Source organism: Carcharodon carcharias, chromosome 9, assembly GCF_017639515.1.
Source record: "Carcharodon carcharias isolate sCarCar2 chromosome 9, sCarCar2.pri, whole genome shotgun sequence".
Lineage (NCBI taxonomy): Eukaryota > Metazoa > Chordata > Chondrichthyes > Lamniformes > Lamnidae > Carcharodon > Carcharodon carcharias.
The window spans coordinates 93,223,450-93,237,656 of NC_054475.1; the positions used below are offsets into that span (position 1 = coordinate 93,223,450).

At 43.7% G+C, this 14,207-nt stretch overlaps 1 protein-coding gene across 3 annotated transcripts in view; it reads left to right on the plus strand.

Annotated features, from left to right (window-relative positions):
- arhgap36 (Rho GTPase activating protein 36) overlaps positions 1 to 14,207 on the plus strand; it is a 329,472-nt gene that overhangs the window by 289,551 nt on the left and 25,714 nt on the right. For all 3 annotated transcript variants that reach the window (XM_041196093.1, XM_041196092.1, XM_041196094.1), the window contains exons 8-9: positions 3,770 to 3,918; positions 6,490 to 6,666. In XM_041196093.1, coding sequence (XP_041052027.1) covers positions 3,770 to 3,918; positions 6,490 to 6,666 — 326 coding nt within the window. The remainder of the gene's footprint in view (positions 1 to 3,769; positions 3,919 to 6,489; positions 6,667 to 14,207) is intronic.

Genomic DNA, 14,207 nt, shown 5'->3' on the forward strand with positions numbered 1-14,207 from the left:
TTACAGGAAGAACAGGTTCGGGAGTTGAATATCCAAGGATACTCAGTGTTTCGGAAGGATAAGCAGGAAGGAAAAGGAGGTGGTGTGGCTTTGTTAGTAAAGGAAGAGATCAGTGCTATAGTGAGGAATAATATAGGCACTGGAGAGCAAGATGTAGAGTCAGCCTGGATAGAAATAGGAAATAGCAAGGGAAAGGAGTCCCTGGTGGGAGTAATCTATAGGTCCCCAAACAGTAGTTCAGCAGTAGGGCACAGTATAAACCAGGAAATACTGGGAGCATGTAAGAAAGGCACAGCAATAATCATGGGTGATTTTAATATGCATATAGACTGGACTAATCAAATTGGCAAGAGTAGCCTCGAGGGAGAGTTCATAGAGTGTATTAGAGATTGTTTCTTGTAGCAATACGTTGTGGAACCAACCAAGGAGCAGGCTATTCTGGATTTGGTTTTGTGTAATGAGATGGGATTAATTATTGATCTCATAGTAAAGGATCCTCTAAGGAAGAGTGATCATAGCATGATAGAATTTCAAATTCAGTTTGAGAGTGAGAAACTTGAGTCCCATACTGCTTTTCTGGAGTTAAACAGAAGTAACTATATAGGCATGAGGGCAGATTTGGCCCTAGTGGACTGGGCAGGAAGACTACAAGGTAGGACAGTTGATGAACAGTGGCAGATATTTAAGGAGATATTCAACTCCTTCCAAATAAAATGTATTCCAAAGAAGAAGAAAGATGGTAAGAGGGGGGAAAAGTATCCATGGTTAAGCAAGGAAGTTAAAGATAACATAAAGGCAAAAACTAAGGCATATCAAATTGTAAAAGTCAGTGGCAGGCTGGAAGATTGGGAAACTTTTAAAGATCAACAAAGGGTTACTAAAAAAAAATAAAAAGAGCAAAGGTAAATTATGAAAGAAAACTAGCGCAAAATGTAAAAACTTATAGCAAAAGCTTCTACAAGTATATAAAAGAAAAGAGAGTAGCTAAAGTGAATGTTGGTCTCTTGGAGGATGAGACTAGGGAGTTAATGGTGGGGATTGCAGAAATGGCAGAGATGCTTAATCAATATTTTGCTTCAGTTTTCACGGTGGATGACAGGAGTACCACCCTGATAGTAGCAGGTAGTACAGAGGGTATAGAGACAATCATCATCACTAGAGAAAAAGTACTGAGAAAACTATGGGGGTTACAAGTTCCCAGGCCCTGATAGCCTACATCCCAGAGTCTTAAAGGAAGTGGCAGCAGAGGTAGTGGATGCATTGGCTATAATATTACAAAATTCCCTGGATTCTGGAAAGGTTCCAGTGGATTGGAAAAATGCTAATATAACGCCCTTATTCAAAAAGGGGGGAGGCAGAAAACAGGAAACTATAGACCAGTTAATTTAATGTCTGTCATTGGGAAATTGTTGGAATCCATTATTAAGGAAGTAGTAATGGGGCATTTGGAAAGTCAAAATGCAATCCATCAGAGTCAGCATAGTTTTATGAAGAGTAAATCATGTTTGTCTAATTTGCTAGAGTTCTTTGACAATGTGGCAAGCAAAGTGAATAATGGGCATCCTGTAGATGTAGCATATCTGGACTTCCAGAAGGCTTTTGATAAGGTGCCGCACAAAAGATCACATGGAGTTAGGGGTAATATATTAACTTGGATATAGGATTGGCTAACCAACAGAAAGCAGAGAGTCGGGATAAATGGGCCTTTTTCTAGATGGCAAGCTGTAACTAGGGTGCCAGAGGGTTTGGTCCTTGGGCCCCAACTATTTACAATCTATATTAATGACTTGGATTAAGGGAAAGAATGTACTATAGCCAAATTTGGAGCTGACATAGGTGGGAAATTAAGTTGCAATGAAGAAATAAGAAAATTACAAATGGACGTGGACAGGTTAGGTGATTGCGCCAAAATGTAGATAAGTGTGAGGTTATCCATTTTGGTCGGAAGAATAAAAAGAATATTATTTAAATGGAGAGAAACTCCAGAATGCTTCAGTGCAGAGGGATCTGGGTGCCCTCAAGCATGAATCGCTGAAAGCTAGTATGCAGATACAGCAGGTAATAAGGAAGGCAAATGGAATTTTGGCATTTATTGCTAAAGGAATAGAATATAAAAATAGGGAAGTGTTGTTGCAACTGTATAAGGCATTGGTGAAACTGCATCTGTGCACAGTTTTGGTCCCCTTACTTGAGGAAGGATGTAGTTTCTTTGGAGGAAGTTCAGAGGAGGTTCACTAGATTGACTCTAGAGATGCGGGGCTTGTCTTATGAGGAGAGATTGAGCAGTTTAGGCCTATACTCGCTAGAGTTTAGAAGGATGAGCGGAGATCTAATTGAGGTATATAAGATGCTAAAGGGGATAGACAAAGTAGACATGGAGTGAAAAAAACAAAAAAACTGCGGATGCTGGAAATCCAAAACAAAAACAGAATTACCTGGAAAAACTCAGCAGGTCTGGCAGCATCGGCGGAGAAGAAAAGAGTTGACGTTTCGAGTCCTCATGACCCTTCGACAGAACTTGAGTGAGTCCAAGAAAGGGGTGAAATATAAGCTGGTTTAAGGTATGTGGGCTACCCACACACCTTAAACCAACTTATATTTCACCCCTTTCTTGGACTCACTCAAGTTCTGTCGAAGGGTCATGAGGACTCGAAACGTCAACTCTTTTCTTCTCCGCCGATGCTGCCAGACCTGCTGAGTTTTTCCAGGTAATTCTGTTTTTGTTTTAGACATGGAGTGGATGTTTCCCCTTGGGGGGCATTCTAGAACGAGAGGCCATAGTTTTAGGCTAAGGGGTGATAGATTTAATCAGGGATGAGGAGGAATTACTTTTCTCAAAGTGTTGTGAACCTATGGAATTCATTACCTCAGAGTGCAGTGGATGCTGAGATGCAGAATATATTTAAGGAGGAGATAGACAGATTTTTAATTAGTAACGGGTTGAAAGGTTATGGGGAGAGGGTGGGAAATTGGAGTTAAGACTGAAATGAGATCAGCCATGATCGTATTGAATGGCGGGGCAGGCTCGAGGAGGTGAATTGCCTACTCCTGCTCCTAGTTCTGATGTTCTTATGTTCTTAGATATATAGTTTGAATCCTCTTAGCTAAAATTTCTTCTTTTAATGTGCTTTTTTCATTGATGACTATGAGCGGGTTGTACGGCCAGTTTGTGCTGGGAAGAAGGCAGAATCTTTTGTGGAGAAAAATGCCTAAAAGTTCAACTAAAATCTAACAGGATGGCCAGCTCTGTGTTGCTCAGTGGCACCTTAAGCTTTGGAACATGCCTGAAAACAGGCAATGCCTCTTCTTCATTAACTTAATATTTCATCAGCAAACCTTAATTAAACTAAGTTGGTCTTTTACATGGGAATCTGACTGTGAGAGCTGCTTCCTGATCATCTCTTTTGGTTATTCCAATTGGTATTATACCTAACCTGGAAATTCTTTATGGAGAAGTATAAAAAGAACTTTACTCTGCAATTAAACCTGGTTGTTTATGCTGGCTATCCAAAATGGGATGCTGCTGACATCTCACAATGATAAATAAATATTCATCTCTTGCCCCACCCCAAAAGTGCAATTAAATCACAGTCGGGAATCCCATTATATCAAGCAACTGTCTGAAGAACAAATTCAAGGCAAATTAGGCTTGTTTTTGGAAAGCTGAGAGCATATCCAAGTTGGTAATTCATGGTTTGATTAGTAGGATGTCAACAAAAGGTTCTTCTACATTATGAGGTCCTGATTTCTTCTTGTTTTTTTGGTGCAGCAATGAATCACAAGGAACAGCTTTCCACCCTCCAGCTGCTGATTTATCTGTTGCCTCCGTGTAACTGTGACACTCTGCTCCGATTGCTTGAGTTGCTGTCAAGGGTAGCGAGCCACGCCCATGACTCATTTGGTCAAGATGGGCAAGAGGTAATGATGACATCAATTTTGATACCATCAGCAGTTCAGAAAAATACAAGTCAACAATCAGTCCTCTCATTGTCTAATCCAGTATCACTAAAATCAGATTAACTGCTCATTCATCTGGTTGTTGACTATTGGGTTTTATTATGGCATACAATATTAGCTTCCATGCTTGCTTACCTAACAGTCAGTTGAAAGAAATTTACTGTACTTAAAGATCCTAACAGTCCTTGGGTCACAATGCTGCCATTGCCTTCCTACACTCTTATTTCCTGCCCCCAGCATTGGTCCTGTTAGCACTCTCAGCAAACAGGTGTTACGGGATGTGGGCATCGCTGGTTAGGGCAGCATTTATTGCCCATCCCTTGTTGCCCTTGAGAGGGTGGTGGTGAGTTGATTTCTTGAACCGCCGCAGTCCCTGTGGTGTAGGTACGCCCACAGTGCTATTAGGGAGGGGGTTTCAGAATTTTGACCCAGCGACAGTGAAGGAACAGCGATATATTTCCAAGTCAGGATGGCAAGAGGCTTGGAGGGGAACTCCCAGGTGGTGGCATTCTTATGTGTCTGCTGACCTTGTCCTTCTAGATGGTAGTGGCCGTGGGTTTGGAAGGTGCGGCCTAAGGAGCTTTGTTCATCTGCAAAATATTTAACTCTAATTAAAGTCTTTCAGGCTGCATAACCGATTGTGGAAGCTGATGTACCTCCTCTCTCACCAAGCATATTGATTGCCACTATTACACCTGAGTCCCATTGGAGTTAAAGAAACAGAAACTGCTGGCTCAGAGAGTCCTGTCCCTGGTCCTGTTCCTGTGGGAGAAAGTTCTGTCACTTTATAGAATTTCTAAAAAATGAAGAAAATCCAGCAAGTGGGTCTGTGCCAGTTTCTTGGATGTTTTACCCACCTCCCAGGGGAGTTAAAGTGGGAAGGCAGTCAAATTCCTCAGGATTTTCCAGATTGAGCAGTTTACTTGAGAGATGTGATGAGGTGCTGTAAAATACCTTTAAATGCTGATGAAATCATGGGAGAAATGTGAAATGGTAGCTGGATAGGATTATTGGATCTGGCAGTGTGACAGAGCAAGGTTAATATAGGGAGCAAATTTTGACTCATTGAACGCTTAATACTATTAAGGCAGTGTGACACCACAGAGCTAGCTGAAGGATCAAGAGAAGCAGTGGAGACTAGAGAAGGGAAATGGTCAAAGACAATGATATTAGTCTTCTCATTATTTAATTAAAGTAAATTGTGGCTCATCTAAGACTGGCATTGTACAAGCAATCTGACAATGTGGAAAGCTTCAGAGAGGTAGTGGAGATAGAGCTCGGTGTTGTCAGAGTACATGTGGATTCCGCTCCCATGTTTCCAGGTAATGTTTCCAAGGGGCAGCATATGGATGAGGAAGAGGAAGGTTTGAGGTATCAACACAGGACTCAGGAGAGGAAAGGATAGTTAGAGATGGGGGCAGTATTTTGCAAAGAATGAGCTGTCAAAGGTAGTTTTTTTTGTGCTTGAAATAATACTGGATGAGAGGATATCATTCACAACATGAGCCCAGAAGGCTAGTTGGATAGTCAGTCATTTAGTGAGAATTGGGTCAAGGAAGCAAGAGATGGATTTCTTAGACAAGATAAGACTGGGGAACTCATGGCGCGAGACATGATAGAGTGAAACATGGGTTCAGGGCTACGGCAGAGGGAAACTCGGGTAATATTTGGTTTAATTTCAAAAAGTTGGGGAAACAGCAGAGCCAGTGGAATGGAAGGCATCAGCCTTGGTAACAAAGAAGCCCATGAACCTCTTGAACATGTTGGAGATTAGCATGGAAGAAACAGGGGAAAGGGTCTATGGAGATGATTGGTGGTGGAGAGAAGAAACTTAGGTTATGTTTGTTCTCTCAGATGATCTTGAAATACTGGATACTTTTGGTCTGGCAGATCATGAAGTGGTCAAGGCAGATCTTGTAATGGGATGGTCAAACAGCAGCAGAACTGTTATGATGGCGTGGGACCATAGGAGTGGGAGCTGGAGAGTGAATTGTGAAAGTAGCCAGAAGAAAGGTTAGCCATAAGGCAAAAGGTGACGGTAATGGAGTGGAAGAGAGATAGGGGATATGGGTGGTAAAGGAGATAGTCTTATCATTAGTTCACTTAATGTGGTAGAACTACACATCCCTTCTGGCAAAATACTAATTTGGGACTGATATCAGGCTGTTTCCCTTCACATAAAGATGGAATTCATTTCCAGATAAGGTAGTTGAGGGAAAACCTTTTGATGCATTTTTAAAAATTGAGGTGCAAGGTGGGGCAACAATTGATTCTTTCTGGATGATGAGCTATATATTTACCATGTAATGATATAAAATATGAGGACAACATAATAAGATCCATATAATGTGGATCTAATTTTATACATGTCTGCTCCAGTACAGGAACTCTCCCACCAGAAGTGGAAATTGTGGACTATAATATTCTGTCCAGTTTGTTCCAGTTGGTGAATAATATTCTACCAGGCATCCTTGTAATAAACAGTGATGTTGCAGAGAAGATGATTGTTTCTTTATTTGTTATTTATTTTAGATGACTGGAAACAAAATGACTGCTGTCAATCTGGCCACCATCTTTGGTCCAAACCTCCTTCATAGGGAGAACATGTCTGACAAAGACTACAGTGTGCAGGCAGCACAAGTTGAAGAAAGCTCAGCGATCATTGGGGTGATCCAAAAAATGATTGAGAACTATACAACCCTGTTTATAGTAAGTAAGGCATAAAATTGCCATTTTTTCAGTGAAGTTTCCTTCCTCTTCTACTTTATTGACAACACTAAATACTTTGTTGTTACACAGCTCTGCTGATATCAGTCACTATTCTGGTACTTTGCTCAAGTGCTTCATCTTTGTGTATATTCTGCTACTGTGTCCTTAACATTGTATCTAATTGTGTAGGTGGTCTCCTGTGGTCACAGGTGATGCCTGTGGCCTTGAAGGTCACAGTGGCCTGAATTTTTTTCACTACAAGGTCCTTCCAGGCATTATCTGGAGAGCTGCATGGGATCTTGCAGTCAGCTCAACATCACTGCATCAGGGCAGTAACAGGTGCCCTGTCCAACATGCCCATGAATTTATTTCAATACTGACATAATGCCAGTCAGGCTGAAAGAACCTGAGGCCTCAGCAGTATTCCCATTTTACCAAAGTGCAGAGCATAATCGACTGCACGCATGTGGCCATTAAAGCGCCTTCTGGACACCTGGGGGCTTTTGTAAACAGGAAGGGATATTATTCCCTTAAAAAGTGCAGCTGGTTTGTGACCATTGTCATGCAAGTCTGTGCACACTCTCTGGGCAGCAGCTACAATGCCTACTGTCATGTTCTTAAAATGATATAAATCCATGAGCTTATTTGCTGTATAAGACATAAGGCATCAATCACTCATAAGGGATTAGGTAAAAACATTGTGGGCTGATTTATTTAGATTAAAGCTTGGGGCACTAGGTGCTGTTGTCTGCTCTGCCCTGCTCCTTAAAAGCAAAAGTAAAGCTAAAACTAGAACACAGTTCCAAAAGCAGGCTTGTGCTGCTGAGGCTTTAAAAGGTTCTGGTCAGACCACATTTAGAATATTGTGAGCAATTTTGGGCCCCGTATCTCAGGAAGGATGTACTGGCCCTGGAGAGAGTCCAGAGGAGGTTCACGAGAATGATCCCAGGAATGAAAGGCTTAACATATGAGGAACGTTTGAGGACTCTGGGTCTAAACTCGATGGAGTTTAGAAGGATGAGGAGGGATCTGATTGAAACTTACAGAATACTGAAAGGCCTGGATAGAGTTGACGTGGGGAAGATGTTTCCATTAGTAGGAGAGACTAGGACCCGAGGGCACAGCCTCAGAGTAAAGGGAAGACCTTTTAGAACAGAGATGAGGAGAAACTTCTTTAGCCAGAGAATGGTGAATCTATGGAATTCACTGCCACAGAAGGCTGTGGAGGCCAGGTCATTGAATGTACTTAAGACCGAGATAGATAGGTTCTTGATTGGTAATGGGATCAAAGGTTACAGAGAGAAGGTGGGAGAATGGGTTGAGAAACTTATCAGCCATGATTGAATGGTGGAGCAGACTCGATGGGCTGATTGGCCTAATTTCTGCTCCTATGTCTTAAGGTCTTATGGTCTACACAATACATACATCATTTCTCCTCTAGTGATGTATACAGACACATGTTTATCCTCTTAAAGATGTACTAAAACATCTACATACTGAGTCACTCCCAGATATCAGGAATTTTCAACAGGGTGCAAACTTTGGATGGCTAGCTTCTGGGGGACAGGATACCCTCTTAAGAGTTGGCTGATGATATGAGCACCGAACTCACAGATAGAGTCTGAAAAGAAGTACAATGGAAGCCACTCAACCATCAGGGCCCTCGTTGAGCAGACCATTGGTCTCCTCAAAATGTGATTCCAATGTCTTGACAGATCAGGTGGTGCTCTGCAATATGTACCTGTGAGAGTGTGACTTATGGTTGTGATATGCTAGGTGTTGTACAACCTGGCCCTGCATAGAGGGAAAGCCCTGGCAGAGGACAATGTGATGGACAGAGCTCTCTGTTCTGCTGATGATTCTGATGACAGGGAGGGTGAGTTATGCCAGCCAGGTGTGCATGCCTGTCCAAGGGAGGGTATAGATCCCAGGGAAACAGGAGATTCACTTATAAGGAGAAGATTCCATTAGATATCTGTCTGCAACACAACTACATCTTCTTGGCCTTTGCCACCTTCTCATCTTATCTCCTTCTCAAGAACACCAGAACTGTGCCTGCTAAAGGCAATGTGAAGTCAACAATTAATGCCATGCAGAGGGACTCACATGAACTTAAACTCCATTAACACCATTGAGTTCATCCAAATCAAAACCATCACATCTCACTCAGATAATGCATCAATGCAGCTGGAGTAACATGTTCAAAAGCACTCATTTAATAACATAATTACATAGCATCAATCAAAAATCAGATATGGAAATCATCATTGTGAACCCATGTGTATCTAATATGATTTCTTGATTTGTTTCCGGCTGCCACAGTATGGCACTCTCCCCCCTTGCAGAGCTACTGCTGTCTCTTATGCCCCTTCCCGAAATGACTTTGGTAGGCATCCTCTGGTAGCCTGAGGGCCGTGAAGGCTCCAGTGTGGTGGGCTCCTCCTTCACAGTGGCATGAGTCTCGCCTGTCACCGTGGCAGTCAGAGGTATTTGTGTCAATGGCAGGGGGTGGAGGAAAGGCTGTCCTCATCAGAAGCACATGAGAGGTGTCCCCCAATGGCAGCAGCAGCTACTCATCTGCTGTCATGAAGTCCATTTGGCACTCCCTGCTTTCCTGAGAGTAACCAGGGCCTGTATGAGACTCCAGGCTCCTCGCCCCTCTCTCACCCTGGCTCTGGGCATTGGAGCTCACAGTCAAGGTGATGCAATGCAGATCAAAGCACATACCCAATAGCGCATCAGTGAGCTGCTGGGTTTGGCCCTCCATAACAGTCACCAGTCTCTCAATGGAGGAAGGCATGCGTTCTGAAGAGCGGGTGATTGCAGCACTCATGGCCTGCATAGACTCCTCCATTGTCATTGCCAATGCACGTAACCCAACTGGAATCTCTGCCACATCTCCATTTACCTTGCACTGTACATCAAGCGTTTGCTGCCTGAAGGGTATCTCAAGAGCACATCATCAGACCAGGGCTCAGCATGTAGGTCGCCTCCAACACTCCTCCAAGTGCCAGAGCCTGCTCTATCTCAGTCTCTGACAGCTGGTTTTGTGATGTGCTCTCACCAGTGTGTTAATCCCTTAGAGCCAACTCTTGTATAGCTACTCAGGTGCTTACATCAGCACTTGTGCTGGATGCAGGGCAAGAATGTTACACTGCCCTTTCTGAAGCTCCATCTTCCTGCTCAAAGGTTATCGATGCTTCCTCAGGGCTTGTGGCTGTTGTTGCCGATGTTTGTCCTGTGGTGGAAACAAAATGAGGAGAATGAGGGACATAATCATCATTTGAGGTGAGTTCAGAGAGGCACAATTCCTAAAACACACACTGGTGACATTGGGGGATGGTTGGCAGTGTTTGAATCTTCGACCTTTCCACATTCAGATAGACCATCAACCTCAAATTGTGCAAGCCATCAATGCTACCTTTCTGACAACCACCCCAGATTGCAAGGCAGTTGACAGTTGCCCACCCTCCTCAAACCATTAAGCACATTTTGCAAGAGAGAGCTATGTGTCTTGGAATCTCACTGCCTCCAGGGTCTTCCTCCAACCTCGCCTCAGCCAATGGATTGGCTCTAGCATTGGACCTCCAGCTGCAGGACCTCCTCCTCCAGAGGGGTGAGGATGGCTAGGTTGGGCAGGCCACCTCTAGTTCTGGCTCTTTCCCTCTCATTCTCTCTTAAATACCATTTCCTCCTTCTGAATTGTTATTTTTCTTTTCCACCTTGTGTGCCTGATTTTGTGAAAGTCATATTTAGTTAGCTAGTGAAATTTAACCCTCTAAATAGTGTTGATTCATTGTTGATTAATCAGAAGGAGAAGCTCTAACAGTCTTAGTTGTCTGATTTATAGAGCTTTGTGTTGAATCAGCTTCTCAAAACATAATATTAAATAATTCCAATTATCACAAAGAACAATTGCTATAAATGAGTTCCTCTAGCATGGAATTCCAATGGACTAAGGCAGAATCTTTCTCTGGGCTTGGGAAAACCTGACCTGCGCACTACCACAGCTCATAAACTGTAAACTACTTGCGACATCATGCACCATTTTTGTCTTTTCACACCGTGTTTGGGTTCACAGTGAGGTTTGCAAGCCCCCAATTAAAAGGCCTACCTCATTTCTCCAACATAGCATCGCATCTTAAAGGCACCCTAAACTTCACCCTTCACTCACTCTATGCCAGTCCATGACCCCTCATATTTCCCATGCCACCCCAATGACCCCCATATATCCTTCATGCCCCTAAGACCACCCATGCCACCTCTATACCCCCCATTGGCCACCTCCATAGTCACAAACCCAATATGCACTATGTATAGTCCTCAGATTCCATGCACTATCAATGGAAAATATTTTACATTCCTTGGGGAAAAAACAATAAACTTCTCACCATCCACTAAAAAACCCCATTTCATTGATACTGAGGAAAAAACACATTCTGCCATGTGAAAAAAAACGTGTAATTCTTGTGGCTGTATTAGCTTGTGTCAACAAACCAGAAACCACATTAAAGGGACAATCTATTATGACATGTTCCTCAAACTGTCATTCATTCTCAGATCTGCTAAAAATCCATTAGCACTCAAAATTCAGCCAAGTGTAGATAATGACCACAGCTGTCCAAACAATAGACTGCTTTCTGGGAAGGAAAGAATAGAAGGTGCTCATTTCACTTTCAAAGTCTGCCAATCCATGTAAGGGAGCAGCTGGTTAGATTTTTTTCAAGTGTCAAAACCAAGATTTTTTTAAATCGGCCAGAGCCATTTAAATCACAGTACAAATGATGACAGCAAAGGCTGATGGGACATTTTGTAATATTTTTCACTGCATTATGGTATTTTTTTCAGGAGGAAAACGCTGTAATGCATGTGAACAAATACCCATGGCTGTTCAATGTAAGGGTCAACTTACCCTAAAGTTCAGATCACTATGATTAATCACTGTGTTAAAACACTTATGCTACAATACAGCTCCTAATAGTGACACTTGAAGACATGAAAACACTTTACACTGACCTTTCAGAATATTCCACATGCCTCAGCAAGGTTTCCATTTTCTTCACAAACTCTGAAACTTGGAGTGCTTTTAATGGACTTCCAAAATCCTGCACCGCCAGGTGAAAATGGTGTGCAGGAGGAAACACCATTTTTCTCCCCCCATTTAAAATAGGGAACCCAACATCAATGGGGGTGATTGGCGGGAGGTAAGTGGGTATACATATCATACACTAGACATTCTCAATCTGCAAAAATGCCACAGGAAAATGGAACAGGTTTGGGAATGTGGGAAAAAATCAGATTTTTCTGAAAAGAAAACTAAGGCAGAATCATCCCAGACTTGCACAAAGTGCGGTAGCGGGCAGGAGAAAAGTCGTTTTACCTGCTGGCGCAATGGTGGGTTTTCAGGCCATATTGTCCCATTTCCGCCTCATTAACAATGCAACCACAGGAAACACGCCGTCCTGCTAGTGGGCGGCCTCCGATTTGCCCACCACGCTGTTACTTCACTGTTTCCTCACGCAGGGCACCATATTTAAACTGCAGCTGTGCACACACTTCTCAATGCTTGCAGCCCAGGACTGCTCCGGTGAAGACATGGCCCCAAAAACCAAGAAGCGTGCAGTCCTCTCTCTATTCCAGCTTGGGAGGTAGTGGCAGAAGTGATCAGTGCCAATGCTGCACACAAGAGGTCGGCCATCCACTGCAGAAAACAGATGAATGATTTCATCCGTGCTGCCAGGGTGAGGCAACAATCTTATCACTATAAATATGCACTCACAAGGCCATCACACATTCACTGCCATCTCACTCACTGCCAGTTCAAGGGACATCATCACTCACTCTCTCACACACATACCCTCACATTTCCATCTGGCCTCATCTCCTCTGGAGACTAGCTCCCCAGCCCTCACCATACTGGGCCACTTGCACAGATCAACATGTGCCCCCACACACATCCTGGGATACCCACCTTCCCCAGTACAGCACTCACCCTGCAGCCTATTCCCTTGCCTGAGGCCACTTCTCCCCCTTCCCCAAGTAAGCCCTAACCCTGCAGCCATTGAAAAGCCACCCCCGCCTTACAACTGGTCTGGTAGGCAGACGCCTGCCCATGAGCCCCTAAAAGTGATGTGGCGTTGCCTGCGAAGCCTGGCGCTAATGACTGCAAGTGCTGCCTGAAGCAAGGTAAGCAAACAAACCTTGAAGTCCCGAGCAATGTGCCAGATGATCCAGCATGGGGGGATAATTCTGGTGAGCAGGGCTTATAATGAGATGCTAAAGTATTGAAATTAGATTCCTGACATGCAGCGGAGGAAAATGCAGCCTGCCATTGATGGGTGGAGCGGACGATCGCAAACTGATTTCATTGACGGTGAGGAACCAATTTTTAGCCTTCCCACCATATTGCCCCATTCCACCCACCCGTCATGATGCCCAATGCCTATGCGGCCAGAAAATTCTGCCTAAGTGCGGCCGTATGCACACTGAAATGCGCCTCTGCACCTGGATTAAAATTCGACCCTCGATTTCTCATGCTGAAGTATTCTTGAGATGGTTAGGTTCTCTCCTTTTGGGGAAGGCCATTGTCTGGCACTTGTGTGGAGCAAATGTTATTTGCCATTTATCAGCCCAAGCCTGAATGTTGTTCAGTTCTTGCTGTATTTGGACATGGACTGCTTCACTATCTGAGGAGTCGTAACTGGTGCTGAACATTGTGCAATCATCAGTGAATATCCCCACTTCTGACCTTCTGATGGAAGGAAGGTCATTGATGAAGCAGCTAAAGATGGTTGGGCCTAGAATACTACCCTGAGGAACTGCAGTGATGTCCTGGAGTTGAGATGACTGACCTCCAAAAACCACAACCATCTTTCTTTGTGCTAGGTATGACTCCAACCACTGAAGATTTTCCCTTTGATTCCCATTGACCCCAGTTTTGATGTCACACTCTGTCAAATGCTACCTTAATGCCAAGGGCCATCACTCTCACATCACCTCGTGAGCTCAGCTCTTTTTTTCATGTCTTGACCAAGGCAGTAATGAGGCCAGGAGCAGAGTGGCCCTGCCAAAACATAACCTGAGTGTCCGTGAGCAGATTATTGCTAAGTGCCGCTTGATAGCACCGTCAACAACCCCTTCCATTACTTTACTGATGATCGAGAGTAGACTGATGGGGCGGTAATTGGCTGAGTTGGATTTGTCCTGCTTTTTATAGACAGGACGTACCTGGGAAATTTTTCACATTGCTCAGTAGATGCCAGTGTTTTAGCTATACTGGAATACTGGGTGAATTGGTATGGATGGTGTAAGGGCCAAGGGTGGTAGGTGGATTGGCACAAGTTGGTGTTAGGGTGGCATGGGGGTTATAAGGCCCCATGGCCTTGGGAAGGGGATGGGGGGGCGGGATGGCATGATCAAAAGAACATTCAAACATATGAATAGGAGCAATAGGTCACTCAGTCCCTCCAACCTGCTCCATCATTAAATAAGATCATGACTGATCTGATTGCAACCTTGATTCCATATTCCTGCCTACCCCG